We start from the raw sequence: 24,690 nt of genomic DNA, 5'->3' as shown, positions 1-24,690 counted from the left end.
TCTCGGAATTTAAAAAAAACTTAATAAGTAGCCTATATGTTCTTTCAAACTATGTTCTAAATCTGTGTTAAATTTCATTAAGATTCGTTCAGCCGTTCAAACAAAAATCCATCCATCCATACATACATCCATCTAAACTTTCGCATTTATAATATTACTAACATTATGTCATGTCACAATATTAATAAATGTGAAAGTTTGAATTGATGTTTGTTTTCAAGTATCTCCGAGATAAATGAATTGGGACGAGTCAAGAGAGGACCGTACCAAAAATCCTTAATCTGCCTACCCTTCTAGGTTATAGGCATTGTATTGTTTAAAACAAAAGTCACGAGGATACACGCTAAAAGCATCGCTGAGCCCATTATAAGGGATGTTTGTGGAAGTCATTAAAAGTGGGGAAAACATCGTAACTACAACACGACCCTTTGAAAAGTTCTTAATTAATCTAAGCCAAAAATTTCTGTTTTGCAATAATAAAAGTTTGACTACACGATGAATTTAAAAATAAAACATATGATGTACTTTATTTTGAATTGGTTTCTTGTTAGTATACTTGTGTTATTGAATGTATATAGTACCTATATTGCATGGTTTAAAAACACGTCAAAGATCACTATCTGCAGCTCTAATTTGGCTATAACATGATCAACATTCTCATTATTCATTGTATATATATATTATGTATATATATTTCTACTATATAGTAGAAATATATAGTAGAAATTAGATTTGCATTTGAAATTAGAATTGCTAAAATATTATATTATTTCTTTACACTGTTCGTGTGCACCTTACTGATTTGGTTTACATAGTTTCATTTCTACTCAAAGGTGGCAGAGATCGCTGCTTAGTGAAAACTGCATTTTGTGAAAATCCTGATATATATATATATATATATATATATATATATTGATACTGATATATATATATATATATATATATATTTTTTTTTGTAACTCCATGATAGTACACAATAAAGTATATTTGTATTGTATTGTTGTTATTAAATAGTTGAAAAAGTTTATCTTCCATTATAACTACCGCACTTAGCGTTAAGAGTTTACTAAGGTAGCGACTTATCGTAGATTTAGTAACTACATTAATGTTTACTACTGTGAGTTGCTCAGTAAGACGGAATACCTTTAAAAACCAATCACACAGAAAACAACGTAAGTTTTAAAATATCAATATTGTTTTGTTTTTAATTTGGGATTGAATTAAAAGTACTTGGAATTTCCATTGACGTTATTGTAACGATACAAAATTTCTCTCATTGTTCAATGACTTTCGCAGAAATTCTATATTAATTTTATCCTTACTTTTTACGGAACACGCGGCCTATTTTTTATGACAGTTGGATTGACGGGCGGACGGTAGATACTAAAGAAAGTTTCTTAGTACCCGACCATTTGATGTTTCCCTTTGTTCTAAATGTAAAGCCGTTAATGAACTGGCTCAACACTTGAACGAATTTGAAGTTTACATCAACATTTTTTTAATAAACAGTGAAAATTATTTTTTAACATCAAAAGAATTTACTTTTCTTTGTAACCTTGTTATCAGGCCTTAATTCAGAGATATAAAATAATTATGAAATTACATATAACTTATTGATTTAAAATTAATTATTAAGTTATTTGTGTTTCACATCTTATTTCTTAATAGTCTTAAATAGAAGGAAGAACGAAAAGAAACTAGACAGTATTACTTCCATGCGACCACTTCAACATATAACATATAAGTTTCCATCTAAGGCCAACTAATCTGCAAAAGAAACTTTATTCAAAGACAAGTAGGTCGATCTGTCTGTAGAGTGAACGTTTTCTAAATCTCTCGAGACGATCAATACGGCCTATTTATCAATAACACCAATCGTCCAATGTTCTCGATTCAACAAAAATTCTTTCTGTTTTATTTGAGTTACGCATTTTTTTAGCTTTCTTCGCTTTTGTATTTTTTTTAATCCCCGTATATATTGTTATTTCTATATTGTCAAAAATAATGAGAGAAATAATAATATTTTTGCAGCTGTTCTAGCAGTGGAGTTGTACATAGTGTTTCCAGTTGCCCAGTCTTACTAATATTATAAATGCTAAAGTTTAGATGAATGGATGATTAAATTGTTTAAACTTTCGTGAGACATCATAATTAATTAATTAAGAAACGGCTTAACTCACGTTTGATCGTCCGGTGACGGCACCGACTAGTTTCGAACCCATCGGGGGTCCATCTTCAAACACTCGCCCTGAAGATGGACCCCCGATGGGTTCGAAACTAGTCGGTGCCGTCACCGGACGATCAAACGTGAGTTAAGCCGTTTCTTAATTAATTAAGAATGGATGATTGTTAGAAGGTATCTTCGGAACGGCTCCTTGGATCTTGATGAAATTTGGTATAGATGTAGAACATAGTCTGGAAGAACACTTATGCTACTTATTAAGTTTTCTTTAATTCTACACTGACGGAGTCATAGGCCACAGCTAATCGAATCCATAAAATCAATCGGAGCAAAGGAAAAACTTCGGAATTGTTTTAGGAGCACATAGTGTTATTTTTTTATAACTGAAGGGGGCAAACAAGCAACGAGAACACCGTGGTGTTCATCGACGCCCATGGATGTCTGCAATACCAGAGGAACCGCAGATGCGTTGCCGGCCTTTGAGATGGTGACACGCTCGCTTCTTGTCGCTAAGTCGCAGCGGTTTGGAAATACCGCCGAGGACAGACCATTCCACAACGCAGCTGTGCGAGGGAGAAAATTTCGCGAAAACCATACAGTTGCGGATTACCAGCCATCGAGATTGTGTGGATGGAACCTGGCGATCTGTCCTGTCGTTCGATGACGGAACTCGGCGGCAGATTTCGCAACATTCACCAAAAACTCTCTGTTAAGTTTGCGCTTAGTCTTCATAATAGATTATCTTTGTTGACTATGTTAGTAAACCTGACATAAAGGAAAAGCAATTACATTGACAAACTATAGTATCTAATAACGCCTGTCACATTTTGATGGCGTACTAATTGTGTGGCGCTCAACTGGCACAATGATTGACGAAAATTAATACAATTTAGCGTCGTTCATTCATCATTCAAAGTTTGAAACGCGAAGATTATCAGTGCCAATTATCTGTCGGTATTCCATGTGTCGTTCGTTAGAGCTACGATAATTGCTAAGGCACAGACTACGAAATACTGTATTGACCATGGTAATAATTTTTTTGCTCTACTAATCGTTGGTTTCTGAGACCAAAATCTCTGTAGAAAACATATCACTAACAAGTAAGTGTTACAACTTAGGTGTTTTGCTTTTTAATTTATTACAGTTATTTGTCTATATATGACACATTTCTTTTATGTATGTGAACACCTCAATTTTAGATTTAATGTATTGTAGAATAAATTAGGAATCATCATCAGCTCACTATACGTCTCCATCGAGGGTCTCGGAGCCTACCCCAAGTTAGGAATAGAAACAATTTCATTTATTTCGTGATTAGAAAATAATAATCACGAATTATCGACTGCAAGTTTTATGAGAATAACCATCGAACATAAAAAGATTTATAACCGATTTTACTCAACCACCTCTAGTGAATTTCTAAATGAATTGTTAAACTAATCATTCTTAAATAGACACACTATAGTTAAATTTCTGTCAATTTGACAACCATGCAGTCAGTATTAAATTATTAAAACAGACGTTCTAGCAATTGAGATTATATTAAACGTTTGACTAGAGATTAATCTTAAATGATGGGCTTTTCAGAAACCGGCATCAATTAGGTTTGAAAAGCCGGAATTATATCTGTCCTCAAAATTGGCCGAGGCAAAACATTTTATTATAATTAAATTATACCTTATTCGGCAAACTAGCAGAAATTGAATCTATAACAACTAACTAAATACAAAATTATCTTTATATTACACTACCTGTCACCCGCGACTCTGTCCGCGCGGCATTAAAAAAACTTAATAAGTAACCTATATGTTCTACATCTGTGCCAAATTTCATCAAAATCCGTTGAGCGGTTTCGGAGATATCTTCAAACAAACATCCATCCATCTAAACATTCGCATTTATAATATTAGTAAGATTATTTAAATTTAAATATCCACACATGCAAAGCGGAGTCGAGCAGCTAGTCATTAAGATTGACAAAACTTCATACTTCAAAAAACGCATTAGCAACCCTAGTAGTCATTTGTTTTCTTATGTTTATGAAAGTGACAAATGACACGTCATATTCGTAGGTGGTCTTTGATACAACGACCGCCCACATATGGTAAAGTCAGATCCTGTTCTTATACTCAAATAAAATGTTGGACCTGGTAGGAGTTTTAATGTCATATTAATACTCGGACATCCGAGTTATATGGTATTGTCCATTTTCATTGACTACTTTAGTTTAAAATCTGTTTTCGTATTCAGTGATACAAGGAAGTAGGGACATTTGATGAACCTGTACCTACACTTAATTTTACAAGTATAAAAAAACTTTTTTTTTTATAAGAGAAGGGGGCAAACGAGCGGCGCGAACACCGAAGTGATCATCGACGCCCATGGACATCCGCAACACTAGGAGAATTGCAGACTTAGAGACACATTGCTTATAGATACTTTTTATAAGAAATTAGCTGTTGCAAGCGACTCCATCCGTGCAGAATTAAAAAAATAATAGCTTATGTGTTCTTCCTAAATATGTTCTACAACTGTGCCAAATTTCATCAAGATGCGTTGAGACGTTCTCAGATACCTACAAACAAACATCCATCCATGTAAACATTCGCATTTATAATATTAGTAAGAAAGATTAAATGTAAATAAAAAGGTCTTACCCCCACACTACTTAGGACTACCCTTAGTGTTGATTTAGTTCTGGAAATAAAATATTATAAACGTCACAAAAATGTATACTCACACGACTCCTCAATAAGCACCTCTTGTTGACTATCGACATGGTAATGTAGTAGCATGAAGAGCAGCACTAGTTGCGACCGCGGCACACTCATTATCGACATCGGCACATCACTAGTGTTACTCAAACACCAGTCATAGACTGGACGGTATCGAATATGTCATTGTCACATGTTTAACTAATATCGATATTTTAACCGGTTCACAGCACTAATTTGTTGTCTCTGCCACTTTTTTACCTGGAACAAAATAACATTTTATTTAGTTATATAGAAAATCTTACTAATATTATAAAAGCAAATGTTACACTATTTATAACTCAAAATCGGTCGAACTGATTTAGCTGAAAATTGATGGGGAGGTAGCTTAGAACTAGGAGACGGACATAGGAACTTTTTTATCTTGTGTGCATTTTTTTTATTCCTCGCGGACGAAGTTGCGGGTAAAAGCTAGTTTTTAATAATTCAAAATTTATTCTTAAATATCTGTAATTTTTTCGATTATCGATTAGGAATCAATTAAAGAATCCAGTGTAAGGATTAGTATTCCACACCACATACAAGATCGCAAAACGTAGATTGCGATGCGAGAAATCGATTCGAAATAAAAAATATCGATATGCGACAATCGAGAACATCTTCTATCTTGCTGTCATCATAGAAAATTGTATCTAAACATTTATTTCACACGCAACAGTAACATTTTTTAGTTCCCATTCGATAGATTTATTGTATCCAATAAACATTCCTAACGGTTTGAGACGATAAAAGATTTATTATCAAATACAATATTTATTATTATTGTTTTTTTTTTTTGTTTAAACTATATCATAAATAAAAGAACTACGATGTTTTCAAATTTCTATAATTTTTAACAATTTTTTTTTACTTTTTAAACTAACTAGCTGTTACTCGCGATTCTTATTAGTAGCCTATGTCTTTTTCCAGACTGTGTTCTACATCTATACTAAATTTCATCGATATCCATGCAGCCTTTCTGGAGATACCTTGTAACAAAAAAAGTAAGATAAACAACTTATTTCCATGAAAACAAATACATTGATAAAACCTATTTGTTAGTTCTTTTTTTTTATTAATAAAATGATAGGAACAACTTGTATATTTGCTTTTATGTTCTAAAGTTCAACTTCCAGTATTAAATATCAGTCTCAAAAAAATCCTGTATATTTTCAACCAGTTTGTGTTATAAACATATATTAGATTCATTGTACAGGTGAGGCTATATTCACGAATAAACACAGCAATCATTGATCCGGAATACTAACCCGTATTACGTACACATTAAGATAGATTTCCGGTTAAAAGGGATGATAAATAATTTCAAAGCGGCAAACAGTGTGGCGTTAAGCTAGTTTCACACGATGACAAGAGAAAGAGCAAAATGACAGTGCAGTACTGCTATTGTTTGAACACAAACTGTTACCGTGGATCTCTGAATGTCACGCTACCTAACGCAAAAAAACAAACGTGTCGTCAAATGTGCCACAAAATTTCTCGGCATGAAAATTTTAATACCAAAATTGAAACAATTAATGAAATTACATTACGAACATAGATCAATACATTGAGAGAAATCTTTCATTGATATACTATATCGCTTTGCCAGTAGTACTGTATTGTCCAACTGCTCTGCCTGACAGTTCTGGTGTGTACCTTTATGTAAATACCGAGCCTCAGGGATTTGGTGTACGTGTAAGCGCGTCCTTTGATGTGAGATTAAAGCAACTGACATCGACAAACTTTAACGCTTTCGTAAACTTTCATTTAAAAAAAGTATTTTTTTTTCATTCCGGAATACGTTTCGTGAGAAATGATAATTTTGATTGAATAAGTCGAATCAGAATAATGAATGTGTAACACATCGTTCTTATACCCCTGGAGCTCCGTACCAAAAAAAAACTTAATTAGTCTATGTGTTCTTCCAGACTGTATACTAAAAAAAAAGTTTCGATAAAGTTCCGTTGTGCCATTCTGGGGATGCATTCTATCAAACATCCATCCATCCATTTAAACATTCGCTTTTGATTCATTAATAAGATCTATTAAGGTACAATTTGGCAGGACGCGGCAGACGGCAGCAGCAGACGGCGAAGTGATGTGCCGCAACGGCAGACAGCATTGCTGTGCAATATTCATTTGTTTTCTACAAACTCCAATGATACATAAATGCTTAATTTTAAAATTATATTTAAATATTGTTATTTATTGCAATCACATATAAATATCTATTAATCTAAGCTTGTACAATAAGTTAATAGGCAAATATTTTGAACCCACGACTTAACTCTTAGCGCTTAGTACGTAATGTAATATGTACAAAGTTTGTTTTTAATTATTCGAGCGTAGTATTGAACTGAGAACAGATTGGTGCAATTGCCTTCATTGCTATCACTTAACACTTGTCTCGCATACTACTTGAGCCAATTGCTTGCATCAATTCCAATTTTCGCAACGATAAATTGTTTCGCTCTTCCTCATCATGGCGATTTGTTCGAGTGTTTATATTGGAAGAAATTTTTCACCTTACAGCAATTATGTAATGAAAACAACAAATTTAGATTAAACTAGCGATCGCCCGTGACTACGTCAGCGTAGAATTTAAAAATGTAGCCTATAATATGCCTGCATGCATTAGCTACCTTCATGTTATAGTCCGGTCAAAATCGATCCATCCGTTCCGGAGATTACCCGGAACAAACGCGCTAAGGACAGACATATAAACAAACAGTAATATAAAAAAAAATGGTTTATCATTTTCAGCAACGCAAATACAACATCATGTGTACGAATTTTTTTTTCTCGATATACACACTCCAATTTTTTTTTTATATGTTCCCTATATTAATAAATGAACAAAGACTGGCAGTAATTAAAATTTAAATTAATACGTCAAAGTTTTTTTTTTTTTAATTGTAAAATAAAGTTATCTCAGATTTTGTTTTAATTGTATTCCTTCTTAATATATTACATCTAGAATTGCGGTATCACTTCTCTTATCAAGATGGCCGCTCGGTTACAGTTGTCCTGATTAGAAGATTTATTATACGAGAATAAAGAAAACTAAACAATGAGACTGGATTAAGATTTCCTTCGGAAGACGCTTGATTTTATTAATAGATTTTTATACGTATTTACTAATATATAAATCTTAATCCTTTACATTTTTTTTGTACAATTTACTGAAGAAACTGAAAAAAAAAACTTTTTACCAATAGAAGGATTTAGTAGTAGGATGTAATCCAATCTTCTTCATTTAAATTATTAAAGCATTGTCGGATTTGGGCATGTTATAAGGGAAAAAATCGCATGTGGCAAGGAGAACACAGGGTACAGTGGGAGAGGTAGGTCTAGGAAGAGTATGGATTGCGTGAAAGTTGATATGATCAAGAAGGTGGAGACAATGTAGATGACGGCAGACAGATTGTTTTGGAAAACGGAAACCTGGTGCACCGACCCTACGTATGGGACAAGGTCAGGGAAATGAAGCAGGGTCGGATAATAGTAGGTAGTTATAGAAGTTTTCATATATCTTGGCGGCTCTTAACATCGCGGGAGTTGTTGCCCAGAACACAATGATTAGGTGGCGTACGTAGCGAGATTCGGAGGGAGGGCACGCCGCAGCGATGATTGTAATGAACTATACATAAAACACAACCGAACTATAAAACTAAAAAAGGTAATTTGTGCCGCACCGAAAAAAAAAGGCTAATACAAATTTAATAACGATACTAGTTGGTAGTAATATTTCAAATATAAATATCCGCAGCGGGTAATTGTCGACAGAACGATAAAACAAAAAATAAGTAATAATAATTATGAAAAATTTGACAACACGAACACGCAAAGGTAACGGAGAAATTCTAGTGTCATGACTGTTATTGAAACATGTTGTCTCTGTCCTTTCAAAGGGAACAAAAAAGAGATGACTATATGTTTCACACAAGTGCTTTTGACTCGAGAAACATGACAACAAAAAAATTACTCAGGTTTTACTTGGAAATGTTAAAAGCAACGTAAGCGAATTACAAATAAAGAAGTTCACATCGCTTGCCCGTTTTAACGTAAACAAATTGCACTTATTTAAATTCACGTTTAAAATTTTTAAGTTGTAAGACTAAAATAACTAACATGCTCACTCAGAACCATATTTAATGTTCACTTAAACAGCCCCTTAGTGTACAAAACTCATACTAAATTTTGCGAAAATATATATTTAATTTTCATATATGTTACTAGTTATGTGGAAAAAAATATATTTTACGGGAAATGTTTTGTAACTTCCTGCGATTGACGATATTTAAGGCTGATTAATTTAGAAGGAGGAATAGTTTAAAAGAGAAATTAAGGTTTTGACTTTTACAAAGAATAAATTCGAATATCCGTTCCTTAAAATGTTTAAGAACTGAAATAGACCCCAGGTTAGATCTAATTAAGGAAAAATAAATATTTTCTTAACATAATTTAATACGGAAAGAAACCTCTACTGTTTATAACAATGCAGACCTTATCAGGCTAAATAAATAGACCGCACTTCAAGTTTCACGATAAGGGGGGATATAAGGGAGGATTTGTAGTTCCGCCGGATATATTGATAAGGGGGAATTAGGGCGATTTAGGATAACATTAAGACATATTTAGGTTAAATATTAACATCGTTTTCGTGACTTGACCGGCATTACTGAACATTGAGTTGATACACAGTTTACATAATTCCAGTACAGCAATCCAATCCAGCGCTAGACTGGAAGAACATAAATTGGGCGTGATGGGTATGAAGAAGTCTAATGCGTTTAATGTGAATAATGAAATTATTAATTATGACTTTTTTCTTTTTGGAAACTAAAATAAAATACAGCTGTTTTCTTTCGAAAGGTTAGATGGACTGAAGCATCACTCAGAAAACGTATTTATGCCTGGTTTAAATTATGTCAGTACAGTACGAAAGTAGCGCTGGCTTTGTATATGGGCTGTTTGGCTTACTGACACCAGGTAGTGTTTACATTATGCCAGTGATTTTGAGCGCTACTGTACCCACTGAACTGGCGTAGTGTAAACAAGTCATTCTACAGAGAGTACAAATTACAAACATTAATAAAGCTACTATAAATAAAAATATATTTTTAAACGCTTCCTTCAAACTGGTATGTAATATTATTTGTTTTTTATCGTGGTAATGCAATTTAAGCTATTATGTTGGTATTCTTGAAAGTAAATTGCCCCTATCTCACAATCTCGCATGTCAACCTGCAGCGGATGTGTCCAGTTGTTAACTAAATGCGCCTGTGTTTACTTAGACCTGTTGATTTAATATCATTACATACTCGTTTTAGTATGTTATTTAATTTAATAATCAGCGATCTTGCAGAGTAATAATGCCGTGACTCTTGTCTTGTACATTGTTTCTTTTTTTTTTCAATAATACATCATTGTGTTATATAAGGTCTTTGGACAGAAGCGTTAAGTAAACTCTTCCATACATTTCTATCAGCCATCACATATGCATAAACTTTTCAGATAATCCATCCAATAAAAGATCGATTTCTAGACCTTTTAAAAACGAAACTATTAAAAAATAACTAAAACGTTAGTAAAATTAATTTTTCTATTGACATTTGGACGCATTACATTTGACATTAATTAAATATATGATTTATAATCTATACCGGATATTGTGGACGTAATAAAAAATAATTGATGCTGTGTAATTTAATTAGCAATCATGCGAATATTTAAAAACTTGACCGTATTGACGTTGTCGCCATTTAAAAAAGAAAAAATTTTTATTTCGTTTTTAATTGACTCGCGTATTCAGACCGGATTGGATGACGCGTACACATAAACTTTTTTAACCTGTACTACGCCTTATTGATATTTCTTACGCCTATTTCTTATTGCAGCCAGTATTAAAATTTTAACATAAATAAACCTTTTATTATTCATCGGATACTGCAGAAATGCTATTAAGTTGTTGTTTTTGTATGAAAATGCGACAAAATCTAAAAAAAAAAACACAGAAAAATTTACATGTCTTATTTTTTGACGTCATTAAAAATCATGGCTAATTTTAATACAGTGATGCATCGATTTTATACGAAAACTTCCAACACAAATAATAAAAAATTAAAAAACGAATTTAGCTCTTTTCAAACTAAGTTGCATAAAAATTTCTACCATTAATAAAAGCAAACAGCTCAACGATTTTCTCTATTCATTCGAGCATGAAAGAAATACTCTAAAAAAAAATAAAAAGAATGCCGAAAAAACAAAAAGCGGTTAAACAAAAGAATGCCGCGATTTTTATCGGGTACCTACAAAAGAGGTCAATAGTCGGACCCCACTCGATTTCATTGTGGTTTCACCAGTATCAAACCCTAGGATTTTTTTTAAACCCGGAAACGGAAGGGGTGATTGTACAGGCTTAAGTACTAGGGATTCATGAGGGCCGTGTACATTTAAATCGGCGTGAAAAAAGGTTTGTTAAAAAGTTTGACGCTAATATAAAAGCAGAGACGCACGTGCGGGTGGTTAACGCGTGATTTTTTTTCGACTTAATTAAAAATGTTTGCCCTTTTGTTCTCGGATTAAACACACCGCTTTTTCCTTGGTGTTAGACAGGAAAAGAAACTTCGAGTGTTTAAATAAATTAACAATTTATGTACTCCAATAATAAGTTATTTACAGATTAAAATAAAGGAACTAAAAGTTATTTTCCCTTTTAATTTCTTTTAATTTTCTCCTTTTGGTCTATTCTTTCTCTTCTTTTTATTTAAATTGACAACATTAATGAATACAACAGAAAACATATTAAATATTTGGATACAATCGAATTCACAAAAATCACGTAAAACATTATCTGCTGTGGTGTATATTTCTATGCGAAAACTACATCAAATCCTCGTATAACTAGCACGATGTATTACTGTATCGGAAAAAGGCTTACGGCATTACAAGTACGTTTTGGTAATGTAACGAATTCTAATACAAACATGCGTACAATATCCAAGCATTTGAGTTGGCACGTGGGGAATAAGAGTTCTCATTTCCATGACATGCCAACTTTAGCGATAGGTACATACATTGGTTAATATTAAAAGGGAATCCTTCGACTGAATTGTAAATCCATCCAATTTTGCCTCGGCTCTGTTTAACAAAGCTGGGATTGACGAGAAATGGAAAACATAATATAAATTTCAAACACAAAGAACATTATATTTCATTTGTATTAAATATTAAAATCTGTCTCTAACATTCACGTTTAGTACTGAAAATAGATTTAATACAAAACTATAGTAAATTTTATATATGTAATCAGGAATACGTTTTGTGTACATAGGGAATTTTAAATGTAAGAGAATATTCTGGAGTTACTAAACATAGCAAACATATTCTCTTGTACAACTTTGTCTCAACATAGTTGTCTAAATAACGTGTCCAAAACATAGTTATATATTATATGTTTTATTCAATATTACACTTATATATTCTTATAATATTACTAGCTGTTCCCGTGCGACTTCATCTAAAAAATCTTTGTTAAAACTTTCAATTGCAAATGTCAAAATTCAGATGCGTAAATGAGAACGAAGGCCTTCGCCATTGGGTGGGAATTTACTGCTATTGGCTTGCAATTTTTGTCCCTGTCTCGCATAAAAACTTTTTTCAATTTACACAGAAAATAGCCTTAAAGTAATAGGGCTATTAATTACAATAAGAATTTGAAAAATTTGCCGTGGTTGCTACGATCCTCCGTTATAAAGAAGTGTATGTTAACGATTGAAAGAGCTTGAGTTTGAGCCCAAACTCGATGAGGTTATGTCGTTTCAATGCGAAATTCCTATGGCCATCTTCCAGATACATAATCAGAACAGCACCATGTCATCATAATATTGTATTGTTACGCAATTTACATATGTACTCATAATTTTAGCTTAATCTGTTACCGGGAAGTGGATCAAATTTAATTTTAAAGATTTGATGTTAAACATAGGGACAGGTGAAACTAAATAAAAGCTTGTAAAATGGATTTCGGAGTGCCCGAGAACAGGAGTGCCCAACCCAGTCATTTCACGTCGAGAGATATGCTTTTAGTCGACGAGGGTGAACAAGCACGTCTGTTGCAGACAACAAAAGATATATTGATCTGTACAGACATAAAATGCGCATACTAAAGTAAAACTGTTTAGAATTTAAACAATGAAAATTCACAGAATAACGGAGAAAAAATCGTTAAGTAGTTCACATTTTTTTGAAGTTGAAAAAGTATTTTGGTGCATCATTTACTAGTCCTATTAATATTATAAATGCGAAAGTTTAGATGGATAAATGGATGTTAAAAGGTATCTCTGGAATGGCACAAAGGATCTTGATGAAATTTAGCATAATTGTAGATAGTCTGGAAGAACACGTAGCCTTCTTATATTATATATATATAATATATTATTTATAAATATACTAGTTTTATTTATAAATATAAGGCTATTTTTAACCAATTTTACTATCTGCATTGCCCGTTTCATGAAACCAGACCATCTCTCTACGTGATTTCAATAGATTTTTCTACGCTTTAAGGAAAGTTTTCTATGCTTTGAGAACGTCGGTGGCTCCGCCATGTACCAATGTGTTTTTCGATTTACATATGTACATTTGTTCGATGTTCGAACGGTGAAGGAAAACATCGTGATGCAACCTGCACATATCTGAGAAGAAATTCAAAGATATGTGTGAAGTCAACCAACCCACACTGGGCCAGCGTGGTTGTCTATGGCCTAGTCACCCCTAACTTAGGGTAGGCACTCAGCCCCACATTGGGGACATTACTGATGATGAAGTAAAATTTAAAACATGTTACCTTAAAACATAACAGATTAAAAAAAGAATAATTTTTGTCACAAAGAGTAAAGTAATAAATAATACATAATCAAACATCCCAAATAAAGAAAGTCAAAGAATTCTGTTTCGTTTATATGAAGATAAAGATTCATCATCTAATTTCCTTTACAAGAAACATCCATACCGGATTCGGGAAGGTTCTTTTCACATTACACGTACTTGTCAAAGCTTATATGAGACAGAAATGAAAGGCGTATTTCCTTAAAGATGAATTCTCGAAAATCCTAATTTATTAATATTATAGGTACTTATAGATAACAGTTACTTAGAATTTTTTCAAGCATAATTTTACCATAGATTAATTGTTTAAAGAAACTCACGAGGAGGTTAATGTACAAACCAAACCATAATTCACGAATTGTTACCACTAGGTAACAAGTCTAGGTTTACACGTGGCATTTATTAATGAAGATTACGAGTATGATTAAACAAGCTGTCGCCCGCGACTCCATCTGCGCGGAATTAAAAAAACATAATAACTAGCCTATATGTTCTTCCAGACTATGTTATTATATCCATGCAAAATTGCATCCAGATCTGTTGAGGCCTTCTGGAGATACCTTCAAACAATCCTTCATCCATCCATCCATCCATCCATCCATCCATCCATCTAAACATTCGCATTTATAATATTAGTAAGATCGTATGTTTGTTTGGAATATTCTGTAAATGAATTTATTAGTATCTCTTTGTTTAAAACTAAACATGAAAAACTATTTGATGAGGAATATTAAAATTCTCCATTTTTAAAGCTGGAATATTCTCGAATGAAAGAATTTATTCATCACGTAATTCATGCTCTCCTACTTGAGCTGAAGGAATGCATACTTGGCATTTAATAATGTTGAACTACATTTATTCCGTAGCTCTTACATATTTCTGCACGCCTGGTACTTCGGTAGTGGACTAGTGATCAGTATGCTTGCTTACTAAACAGAACAGAGTTTCTTTTAGACCTTAATAAATCTGAATCTTATTTGAGTATACTACAAAATTTATTTTATAGTGAAAGAAAAGTAAGACGTTTTTAAGGGTTTAAAAATTTTAATAACAGAATTTTAAGGCTTGAATAATAAATTGGGAACTTGAAAATTTTTCCCCGTAAAGTCCTTTAAAGTTGATGAAACAGTTAAGTCAGGACGTAAAAAGAAAATCTGAAAAGGGTACATCTAAGTGTTTTTTAAGTTAAAATGTTAAAATGGACTATTGAAATTCATTGGGCACTTCAAGACCCAGACAAGCCTTTTAGTAAAAAATAACAAAACAAATTCTGACAAAAGCTGTGAAAATCCTTTACTTGTAAGTATAAATTTACTAAGAATTGAATCAAATAATATTATAACTATTAACTAGCTATTGCCCGTGGAATTTCAGTCAGAAGTCAGAAGTTAGTAGTAAGAAGTTTAACAAAAAACTAAGACATGCACAAAACAAGTGAAAAATACCTTCTTAAATGCATATTCATACAAATACTTTAAATTTTCTACGCGTATATATATTCCAAGTGAATAAAGAATTTAACCACCTAATATTTTATATCTGCCCAGTACTCAGCACACTTTGGTGATTTATTGCACTTTCCGTATTTGTATGCGTTCCTAGTATTCTAAAACGTGTGATAATTCTTGTATGCTTGTCTGCAACATGCGCTATCTGATAACATCTTTCCTTATCACAAACCTTAAACAAGCCAACGACCTCTTTTTTATAGTTCCGCATTCACTTCGTATACTTCGATATTCTACGATCTTACCTGTCTAGTTTCTAGTCCTAGGAAAGTTTTTTTTTTCATAAGTTTTTGAATTACATTCTTTCAACGCTAACGTAATACGAGTATCTGTCCTATTTATTTTAATTATGATATAATACTAGCTGTCGCCCGCGACTCCGTCCGCGCGCATTTAAAAAAAAACTTAATAGCAGTATGAAAAATATATGTCCGATTCTCAGACCTACCCAATATGCACACAAAATTTCATGAGAATCGGGAAAGCCGTTCCGGAGGAGTTTAACCACAAACACCGCGACACGAGAATTTTATATATTAGATTTAAAAAATATAAACGGAAATAAAAAACATACTTATTTAGTCTGTGTTCTTCCAGACACCGAGATCCGATTATCTGTTCTGGAGATACTTAACAAACATCCATCCATCCATTCAAACATCGTATTTATAATATTAGAAGTAACATTACAATTAAATTAAAAACTATCATGAATCGTACAACTGAATTTTTTAAACAAAACTATTAAAAACCATATTAAAATCTTTTAGGTAGTTTTTGAGTTTATCGGTCATATTAACGAGGGAATTCAGTTTTAAAATACGAACCAAGAAATTATTAAGGCAAGAAGCAGTTACACTTTTAATAAGATACGACCTTTGCTCTAATAGCCCTTGATAGCTAAGAGATAATGGTATCAATTCTACGAGATAATCAATGTTAGGTCGTTAGCGTTACGCTTTATAGGATTAAGGCCTCTAACACACTACCGATTCCGAAACGAAAGCATGGGCTTTTTTATTGCCAGCGAGTCATTTAGTGACTAGACTAAGGATTCTCATACATTTTTCTTGTAACCTCTTTTTAATTTACAGGTCTCGGTGAATTGTACTCTCAGTTTTATGCCGTTGTTATAATTCATGTTGGGTCTTGAACCACTTTGTAAATCTCTGATCTAGACTAACAATACGAAATCGATTTTAATATGAAGCTAACTGCGCGTTCCATTTTAGACTTGTCTTTATCTAGTGTGTTATTTTTCGTGCTGCTTTCTTCGCTTATGCAACAGTGTGCTACAGGCTTAAAAATATCTACGGAGGTCTCATTAAGAAATCCTATCCGATTGGAAATGACGGTACATTAAGACAAGCTTATTTTTCTTGAACTTTGATCATGGCAACCTTAATCTTTGCGAAGGGAACGTCTGCTTTACCGTGGGTTTCCGAGACCAATATCTCCGTTTATTGTTATCTCTGTTTAGCCAAAGATACTGACAGGGATGACGATATCTTTTAAACAAAGATTTTGTTCTCAGAAATCAATTATTAATGTCTTCCTTTTTTTACACAATTGTTACGATATTGTAGGTTTATTTCACGTTGAAACATACACAATGCGACAGTAAGATTTTTGGTCTTGAACTTTGTCATTAAATTTATTATATTTATTTCACCTTGAAATCAGAGATGTGCATGTTACTTCACATTTTATAATAAATTCCCACAAATATGTTTATGATATTTCATAACATCATTTGATATAGTGACCACAGACATCGTATCTTTGATTTCAGATAGATTACTTACAGATATAGAAACAATTGATCAATGCTTAACTTCGGCAATGTGCCAATGGTTTAGACATATACAGAAAAATGCAAACATTAATTAGGAAGGTAATTAAATACCGCCCCAATAAAAAAAATACATAGTCCGATTTTAAATTCACTTCATTCACAATCAGACGGTAACATTAATATCATAATATTAATTATTCAACTTTTCAGACGGATTTGGAATACTTTAGACTTTGGAACCGTCTCGCTGAAGAACTAAACAAAACAAGCTGAGAAAACTTAATTTTCACGAACTGGCATGATGGAAATTAAAATAAATTCTTGGAACAAGGAATGGAATGGAATAAACGAAAAGTTCCATCAAAACTGTTAATAAATTCGTAGCGTATGGATTATTTTCTAGTGCTAATCTTAAAACATCAAAGTAAAGGGCTATTTAATTAAAATTAAAATGTTTTATATCTTTAACAATGTTAATGATACTGTAAGGGAAAGTTATAAATCATAAGAAAATTTGAGAATCCATCCATCCATCCATCCATTCAGCCTCGTAACGCCCACTGCTGGGCATAGGCCTCCCCCAGAGATCGCCACGATGATCGGTCCTGTGCCACCCGCATCCATGATACTCCCGCAACCCAAGAAAATTTGAGAATATTGGGTTTTATTATTTAACGAGAAATTACGTAGTTAGCGATAAAACCTATCCGTCAAATTCCATACCTGGTTTTAAAACATCTCTTTTTTCTCATAGAGAGATTACAACATGTTTTTATACAAGTGTTTAGACAGTGAAAACACATCGTGTACCATAAGTTATAATATTATACCAATAGTGTAATAAGCCTCATCAATTATTAATAGCTGTGTTTCTACCTGTGAGAAAACGATGCGTATCTCTAGTTATTGCATAACCACCAAAAATCTATAAATTCGATAGAGTTCGAGTCAAAAATTAACTTCGTCTAAAACAATTTTTCGATCGACTCTCTAAATAATAGATCATGTTTTCTACACTTATTCATCACGGCCTCACGTTGTATAGGCCAGCAACAATATCTGTTGCTCGAATGGTTCGGCTCGACCAGCCCAATACCACGACTACACAGAAGACAGGCGTCAAGTGGAAGTAATTCCGCGTACAGTCTGATGAGTACGTATGGAGGCCTTATTTCTGTCCTGTTTTCTTACAAGAAGATTATTGGAAGGGAAAGTGTAGTTGATGGAGGAGGGGACGCATAGAAAGGGGAAATATTATGTTTCTGGGTGTCCCCTCCTCCATGGATTAAAGGTAGGCGACGCATATGCAATTGCGGATATCTATGGGCAGCGGTGGTTTCGACATTTCGATCAATTTTAGTGGCCGCTTGCTCGTTTGCTATCTTACTAATATTATAAATGCGAAAGTTTAGATGGATGGATGTTTGTTTGAAGGTATCTCCGGAACTTCTCTTGATAAAATTTGGCACAAATGTAGAACGGAGTCGCGGGCGACAGCTAGTTATAGTATACAAAAATGTATAATTCTTCGAGATCCCCGAAGGGTCGGTACCTACATCGAAGTTCACGTGATTTAATTATTAAGTTCGGTCGTAAATATCTGTTAACACAAAATAAGGAAATGAGATCAAGGAAATTTTCACCTTTAGATATGATTCGTGAAACAAATTCCGAAACGTAAAGTTAATTTCGAAGTTTATTTTTATCAAGTTAGGGAGTATTACTTCGTTATTCGTAAATGCGGCTAAGGGTAAAAACCACACCGAGATTCGAACTGGCGTTAACAAATTTACTGATAACTTAATCAAAACTTCTAAATTAACTTTACGGTACGTTCTTTTATGAAAAAAAAAACAACCTTTTTAATATACTCCTCTATAATATTCTGTTGCTATATTATTTAGGAAGAATTATTAGTACAGCGTTTCTCAAAGTGTGGTTTACGGATTCCCAGGACTCCACGAAGCATTTCTGGAGATCCACGAAAATAGGTCATAAAAAAGATAAAGGAAAAAACTAAAAAGTTGTAAAAAACAAAACAAATGTAAAAATGCGTCAAAAGATTAATACTACTTATCTACAAAAAATTAGGACACGAACTGAACGAGGGACGCAAAAAAACAATTACAAATTATAGAGTCTAGACTAATCAACTGAGAATCTATAGTTCCGTCAAACATTTCGCTTCCAAGAAGGGTATTGGACTTAAAAAAGTTTGAGAACCGCTGTATTGGCACATTGAAAGTTGTGACATTTTATATGCTTTTAATCTTATATTACAAAGCGAACAATTCTCAATAGACATTATACATTATGAAAAAGTGACGACCAAAACAATGCACCAACTACGCAAATATTGCATTGGGTTATGATGATAATGTACGAAAAAAAAAATTCGTCGCTTTTACAAATAAAGTCGTAAACACGTGAACCGAAAACATTACCCTTTTTTAATTAAATTGTGCTTACGGCTTAACAAGAACTTCAAGTTAATATTAATTGGTGCATAACTAATAAAAATAAATCCTTTGATTATGAATTATGATCGAATTTCAACCAATGGGCGACCACCAGTTCTAAATAAACACCAATGTGGACATTAGATATACACTCTTCGTTCGTTCACTCGTTCAAAAAGGCGGCCAGACAGTGACTTTGTTCTTTTTCTTATTTATCACAAAGAATAGATATTAATTTCTATTCATCCGAGCTAAATTTATTATTCCCGCCAACCTTGAAGAGTACTAGATGACAAAGGAGGTTATGGTAACTAACAAACCTTCATTTATTATTTGTTAGAAATTAGTTAAATACACGTATGAACTGTTTTTAAAATTGTATTTTTGTTATCAAAAAATATAGGCAAATATATGCCAGTATTTTTACATAAATAATAAATACTGATTTAATAAAAAATACTAGCTTTTGCTCGTAACTTCGTTAACGCAGAATTAAAAAAAAGGGTTAAAGTATCTCACGTGTTACTCGAATCTATGTTTTATATCTGTGCCAAATTTCAACAATATTGAACGTATACATATCTACTAGCAAGTAAATACGTAAACAAACGTATTCCACAGGAACCTTCATAATTCGCAGGATTATAGGTAAGCTATGTGTTCTTCCAGACTGTGTTATATATCTATACCTTTCATCGAGATATATAAAGCCGTTTTGAAAATACCTTCTAACAAACATCCATCCATTCATCTATATATATAAAAGAAAGTCGTGTTAGTTACACCATTTATAACTCAAGAACGGCTGAATCGATTTGACTGAAAATTGGTGGGCAGGTAGCTTAGAACCAGGAAACGGACAAAGGATAATTTTACCCCGTTTTCTATTTTTTATTCCGCGCGGACGGAGTCGCGGGTAAAAGCTAGTTTATAATATTAGTAAGATTCCAACAAGGACGCAATATTTATTTATTGAATTTGTGTCCGATCTAATATTGTCAAGTAAATATTATCATATTTATTTATTTTTAACAGCAATTACTACTCTTTTAACGATATGAAGTATAAAATTAATTTCATCTTAAAAAAAAACTAGTCAAGTTACGATTCATATTCATGACGCAATCAAATCTTGTTATTTGATTTTTTAATTAATCGACATTAAATTTGCATAATTACTACTTCTGTAGAAAAATAAATATATTTAAGTCTATTCGTATATATGAAATTTATTAATGGTAGATCCGATAGTCCCATAGTACAACGACGTTTGGAAGTTTCGGGTAAGTCACTCCCTGAAATTGAATATTAATAAATATTCTATATTTACAACAGCAATTACTTAAAAATATCAACGAATATTTTAAATAATTATTAAGAATAAACAAACCACGAATCGGCTATGAACTATATTAAGCAAGTCTTATTCCAATATTACTGTTCCGCCATTTTTTAAATATCGAATTTGGCAGAGATTTATGGTTGTATTTGAATTACTTCATTAGATTACTGCACTTTCAGTAACAGAAACGCAATAAAATTTGCATTACAAACAACTAGCTGTCGACCGCGACTCCGTCCGCACGGAATAAAAGAAAAATCTTAATAAGTAGTCTATGTGTTCTTCTAGACTATATTCTACATCCATAAAAAATTTCAGCAAGATCCATGCAGCCGTTTTGTTACTTCTTCTTGGTTCTTCTTCGAGAGATTTAAAGCCGTTTTGAAAAACCTTGTAACAAACATCCATCCATCCAAATCATCCATAATTAACATTTATAATATTAGTAAGATATTATGAGACTAATATATAAGACGCACAATAAACAAAACATCTAGCAATTAAATAGTAAATAAATAGTCTTGTTATATCTAGAAAATACTTAAATACTACATTTGTTGTATCTATCGACTATTTAAAATCTTCATTTTATTTGATAGTAAAATTCTGCTTTTATAGAAATAACACATCTAAATATAAAAACCTATAAAATCTGTCCCCGAATAAACTATAAAATGAAATTCATTGTTTCAAATAAAACGCAACCAAATGTCACATAGCAATAAACCGCCATTTTATGGCATTTTATTTGATCTGCATTACACCTAATTAAGTAGTTAATAATACATACCGTGTTAAAAAAAAAAAAATGCACTATTCCATTTCAATAGTGTTTCGTGCACATCAACACAAAATCCAACACTAAATTGTAAAACACAAGGAAAACAATCGTATATTTTATAGACGTAAACACAAATCACAACAGCTATCAAAGGGCACGGAATTAGATCGTATAAATAGGTTGGATCGTTTGTTTAACAACAGCGTTTGATCATAGAACGATTTAAACGGTTCGGACATTTAAAACACAACCAAACACATTCAACGTCGAAGTTCTACTGTCGACTGCGCGAGCGGGGGTTGCGGGACAAGAGGGCGGAGGGCGCGGCATGTAAGCTCAAAAACTCATGCCCACCTACTATCCCAATGCGTATTGAGGTTAAATGTTGGGATTATTATCGAAATTCCAACGCTATTGTGAGATGAAAAACTACAAAAGTCCATATTGGTTCCTCGAATATCCTTAAATGTGACGTCTGGAATGTTTTTATGTTGGCACGCCACCTATAATGTTGCTTTGAATTCAAAATATTTTTTTTATTGTAACGTATTGCACACCTGCCTTTGACTTTGTGAAAAAAGATTTTGTGTTCGTAATTCGAATGCCTGATTTGTGATAATACCTACTAGCTTTTGCACGCGGATACTCATACAGACGTTTCATTTATTTTCCTAACTGGTAGATAATTTGTTATTTTTTAATTACCTACGCTATTACTCAACTTTTACCTTCAAAAGTGTAATACATACGTGTAATAAAAGGCTAGGATTCAGATTTCTGCCATCTATATCTATGCTAATAATATTAAAAATATACTGGACCGATTTTTTTAATTTTTTTTCCATTAGAAATTTACATTATGACTGAGTAACAAATACTATAATTATTACTAGATTGTTTTTAATTCGATCAATTCGCACGCAAAAGCTAGTATCTTACAAATATAAGAAAGTATGAAAATTTAAAATTCAGTCTACCTACCAATCACTAGTATTGTTGAAATAAATGCATTTAGTGGGTAACATAATAAGAAAAACTAAAATATCATTTAAAATTGTAATTTATAAACGTATCGTACGTATTTATCTTTATAAACAATATTTCAAATACTTTTCTTAATATGAAATAAATAAATTTGGAGTGAAAGGATGTAATATTTTTATATACATCTTGATGTTATGTCGTCACCATGTTACGTGAAATGAAACACAAATCAAAATGTATTACGTCACAGAAACGTCATTCGATACATGTTTTTAAAAAAACTTGCATCGCATTTATCGTTATTTTCAAAACAAACCAAAAAAGTGTTCTTATTCGTTTGATAAAACATTATTTAAAAAAAAGTCAGTGTAAAAAAAAACAATGAAGTGTTCCTTTTTTGATTAATTTATGTACAAAATTAGTAGCTTTCGTGAGTTAAATGTTTTTGTTCTTATGAAATTCGAAATAAGAACAGAAAGAAAACTTGCATGTAAGTATTCTTTAATTTCATGTTAAATTAAGAAAAGTACTACGTTTTATTTTACGTTTACTAATACAGAGATATATTATGATTACGTTTTAATATACATTTTTATTATTGACATAGGTACATACTTTATTCGTAATGGCGTATGTAATACACATTTCTTATTTAGAACATAATGTTGATTTATCTTAAACATTTACTTTTTACATAGCCTCATTTTTTTTCAACTCCATTTTTTTCGTTTTTTTTAAATAAAGTTAATTGTCACAAATTTTTGGATAAGTCTTTAGAGTCTAGAAACGTTTTATGAACAAAACTTTTATTCGTTAACTTTGAAACCAGTAGCGCCATCTCTTATTCAATAGAGCAACTAAACAAAGTTTTTTAATTAGCGACGGTAACCAACCTCTATAATACGTTTTTTAATCAAAGACTAAGCTTTTATAGGACAAGTTAATTAAACAGCATATGGCAAAGTATAATCCAAGCTAACTTAATTAGACTTAATCGTTTTATGTAATTACCAACTTCCATTTTCTATTTGATTAAAAAAATAAAATACGTCTATGGTGGCAATTTAGTTTTTATGTTTGACATTTCTAATAGAATCTTAATCTATGACAATTATTTTATCTGTTGTGTTTATTTTAAAAAGAATTATATTTTACAAACTTTTAGGGTAACGTAAGGTTTGTTATATTCTATTCTACACTTAACAACTCAGAGTTCTAAAGTAAATTTATTTTAAAAAGTCTCTTAGTGACCAATATACAATTCTGACTATTGTAATAATATAATAATTACTACATAAAACGGATGTTCGTAATTACGTTGCTCGCCAACAACTCTGAAGTAGCAATGAGATTTATAAAGCACACTTTATCATCCGCATCTAAAGGTTTCCACGAAATCTCAGCCACTTTATATCAGTAAAGTGCTTTAAAAGTATAACTGTTACATGAGAAATAAATAATTTATATGAATAATGGTATTCTTACAACATCTATAAACTCAAGGCGTAATTTCAAAATGTTTATACCAAAAGAGTTCTTTCTAGTTCAGGCAGAATTAAAAATTATTACTCAAGAGTAAACCAATAACCTGTGACAATAAAAATGCTAACAATACTATCTGATAATCTGAAACTATATTTAAAATTATTGGATGTTGCAATAACTATATTGTGAAAGACTTTTAACATTATTTTATTATTTTTTATTTATCTCTAATCTACAAATAAAAGGGAAACTATTAACTCCCCTCCCCCTCCATTTAAGGCTATGAAACCTAATTAGCAAATCATATCCTTTTTAGCTCGCTCCCATTCTAGCCCAGGTTTCACTATAAACAAGAATTAACCTTGCTTACAAAGTAGCTTTCTATTACTGATACATTTTTGTAACCGGTTCAAAGAATAAAATGTTTTTGGTAATATATTTTTATAGACAAAGTTACTTTTGTTATATTAAATGCGTTGTATGAATTGTTTATGAATTGTTGTTTTATT

At 32.1% G+C, this 24,690-nt stretch overlaps 1 protein-coding gene across 1 annotated transcript in view; it reads right to left on the bottom strand.

Annotated features, from left to right (window-relative positions):
• Positions 1 to 21,967, bottom strand: part of LOC106709417 (nephrin) — a 43,671-nt gene extending 21,704 nt beyond the window's left edge. Inside the window, exons 1-2 of the mRNA XM_045684747.1 lie at positions 21,722 to 21,967; positions 4,923 to 5,157 (exon numbers count right to left, since the gene is read on the bottom strand). Of these exons, the coding sequence (XP_045540703.1) occupies positions 4,923 to 5,022 (100 nt within the window). The 5' untranslated portion in view covers positions 5,023 to 5,157; positions 21,722 to 21,967. The remainder of the gene's footprint in view (positions 1 to 4,922; positions 5,158 to 21,721) is intronic.
• Between the last annotated feature and the right edge of the window lie 2,723 nt (positions 21,968 to 24,690).

Source organism: Papilio machaon, chromosome 27 (assembly GCF_912999745.1).
Source record: "Papilio machaon chromosome 27, ilPapMach1.1, whole genome shotgun sequence".
NCBI classification, from domain to species: Eukaryota; Metazoa; Arthropoda; class Insecta; order Lepidoptera; family Papilionidae; genus Papilio; species Papilio machaon.
Note: the sequence above shows the minus strand (reverse complement) of the source record. Positions and strands in the feature narration are given on the sequence as shown.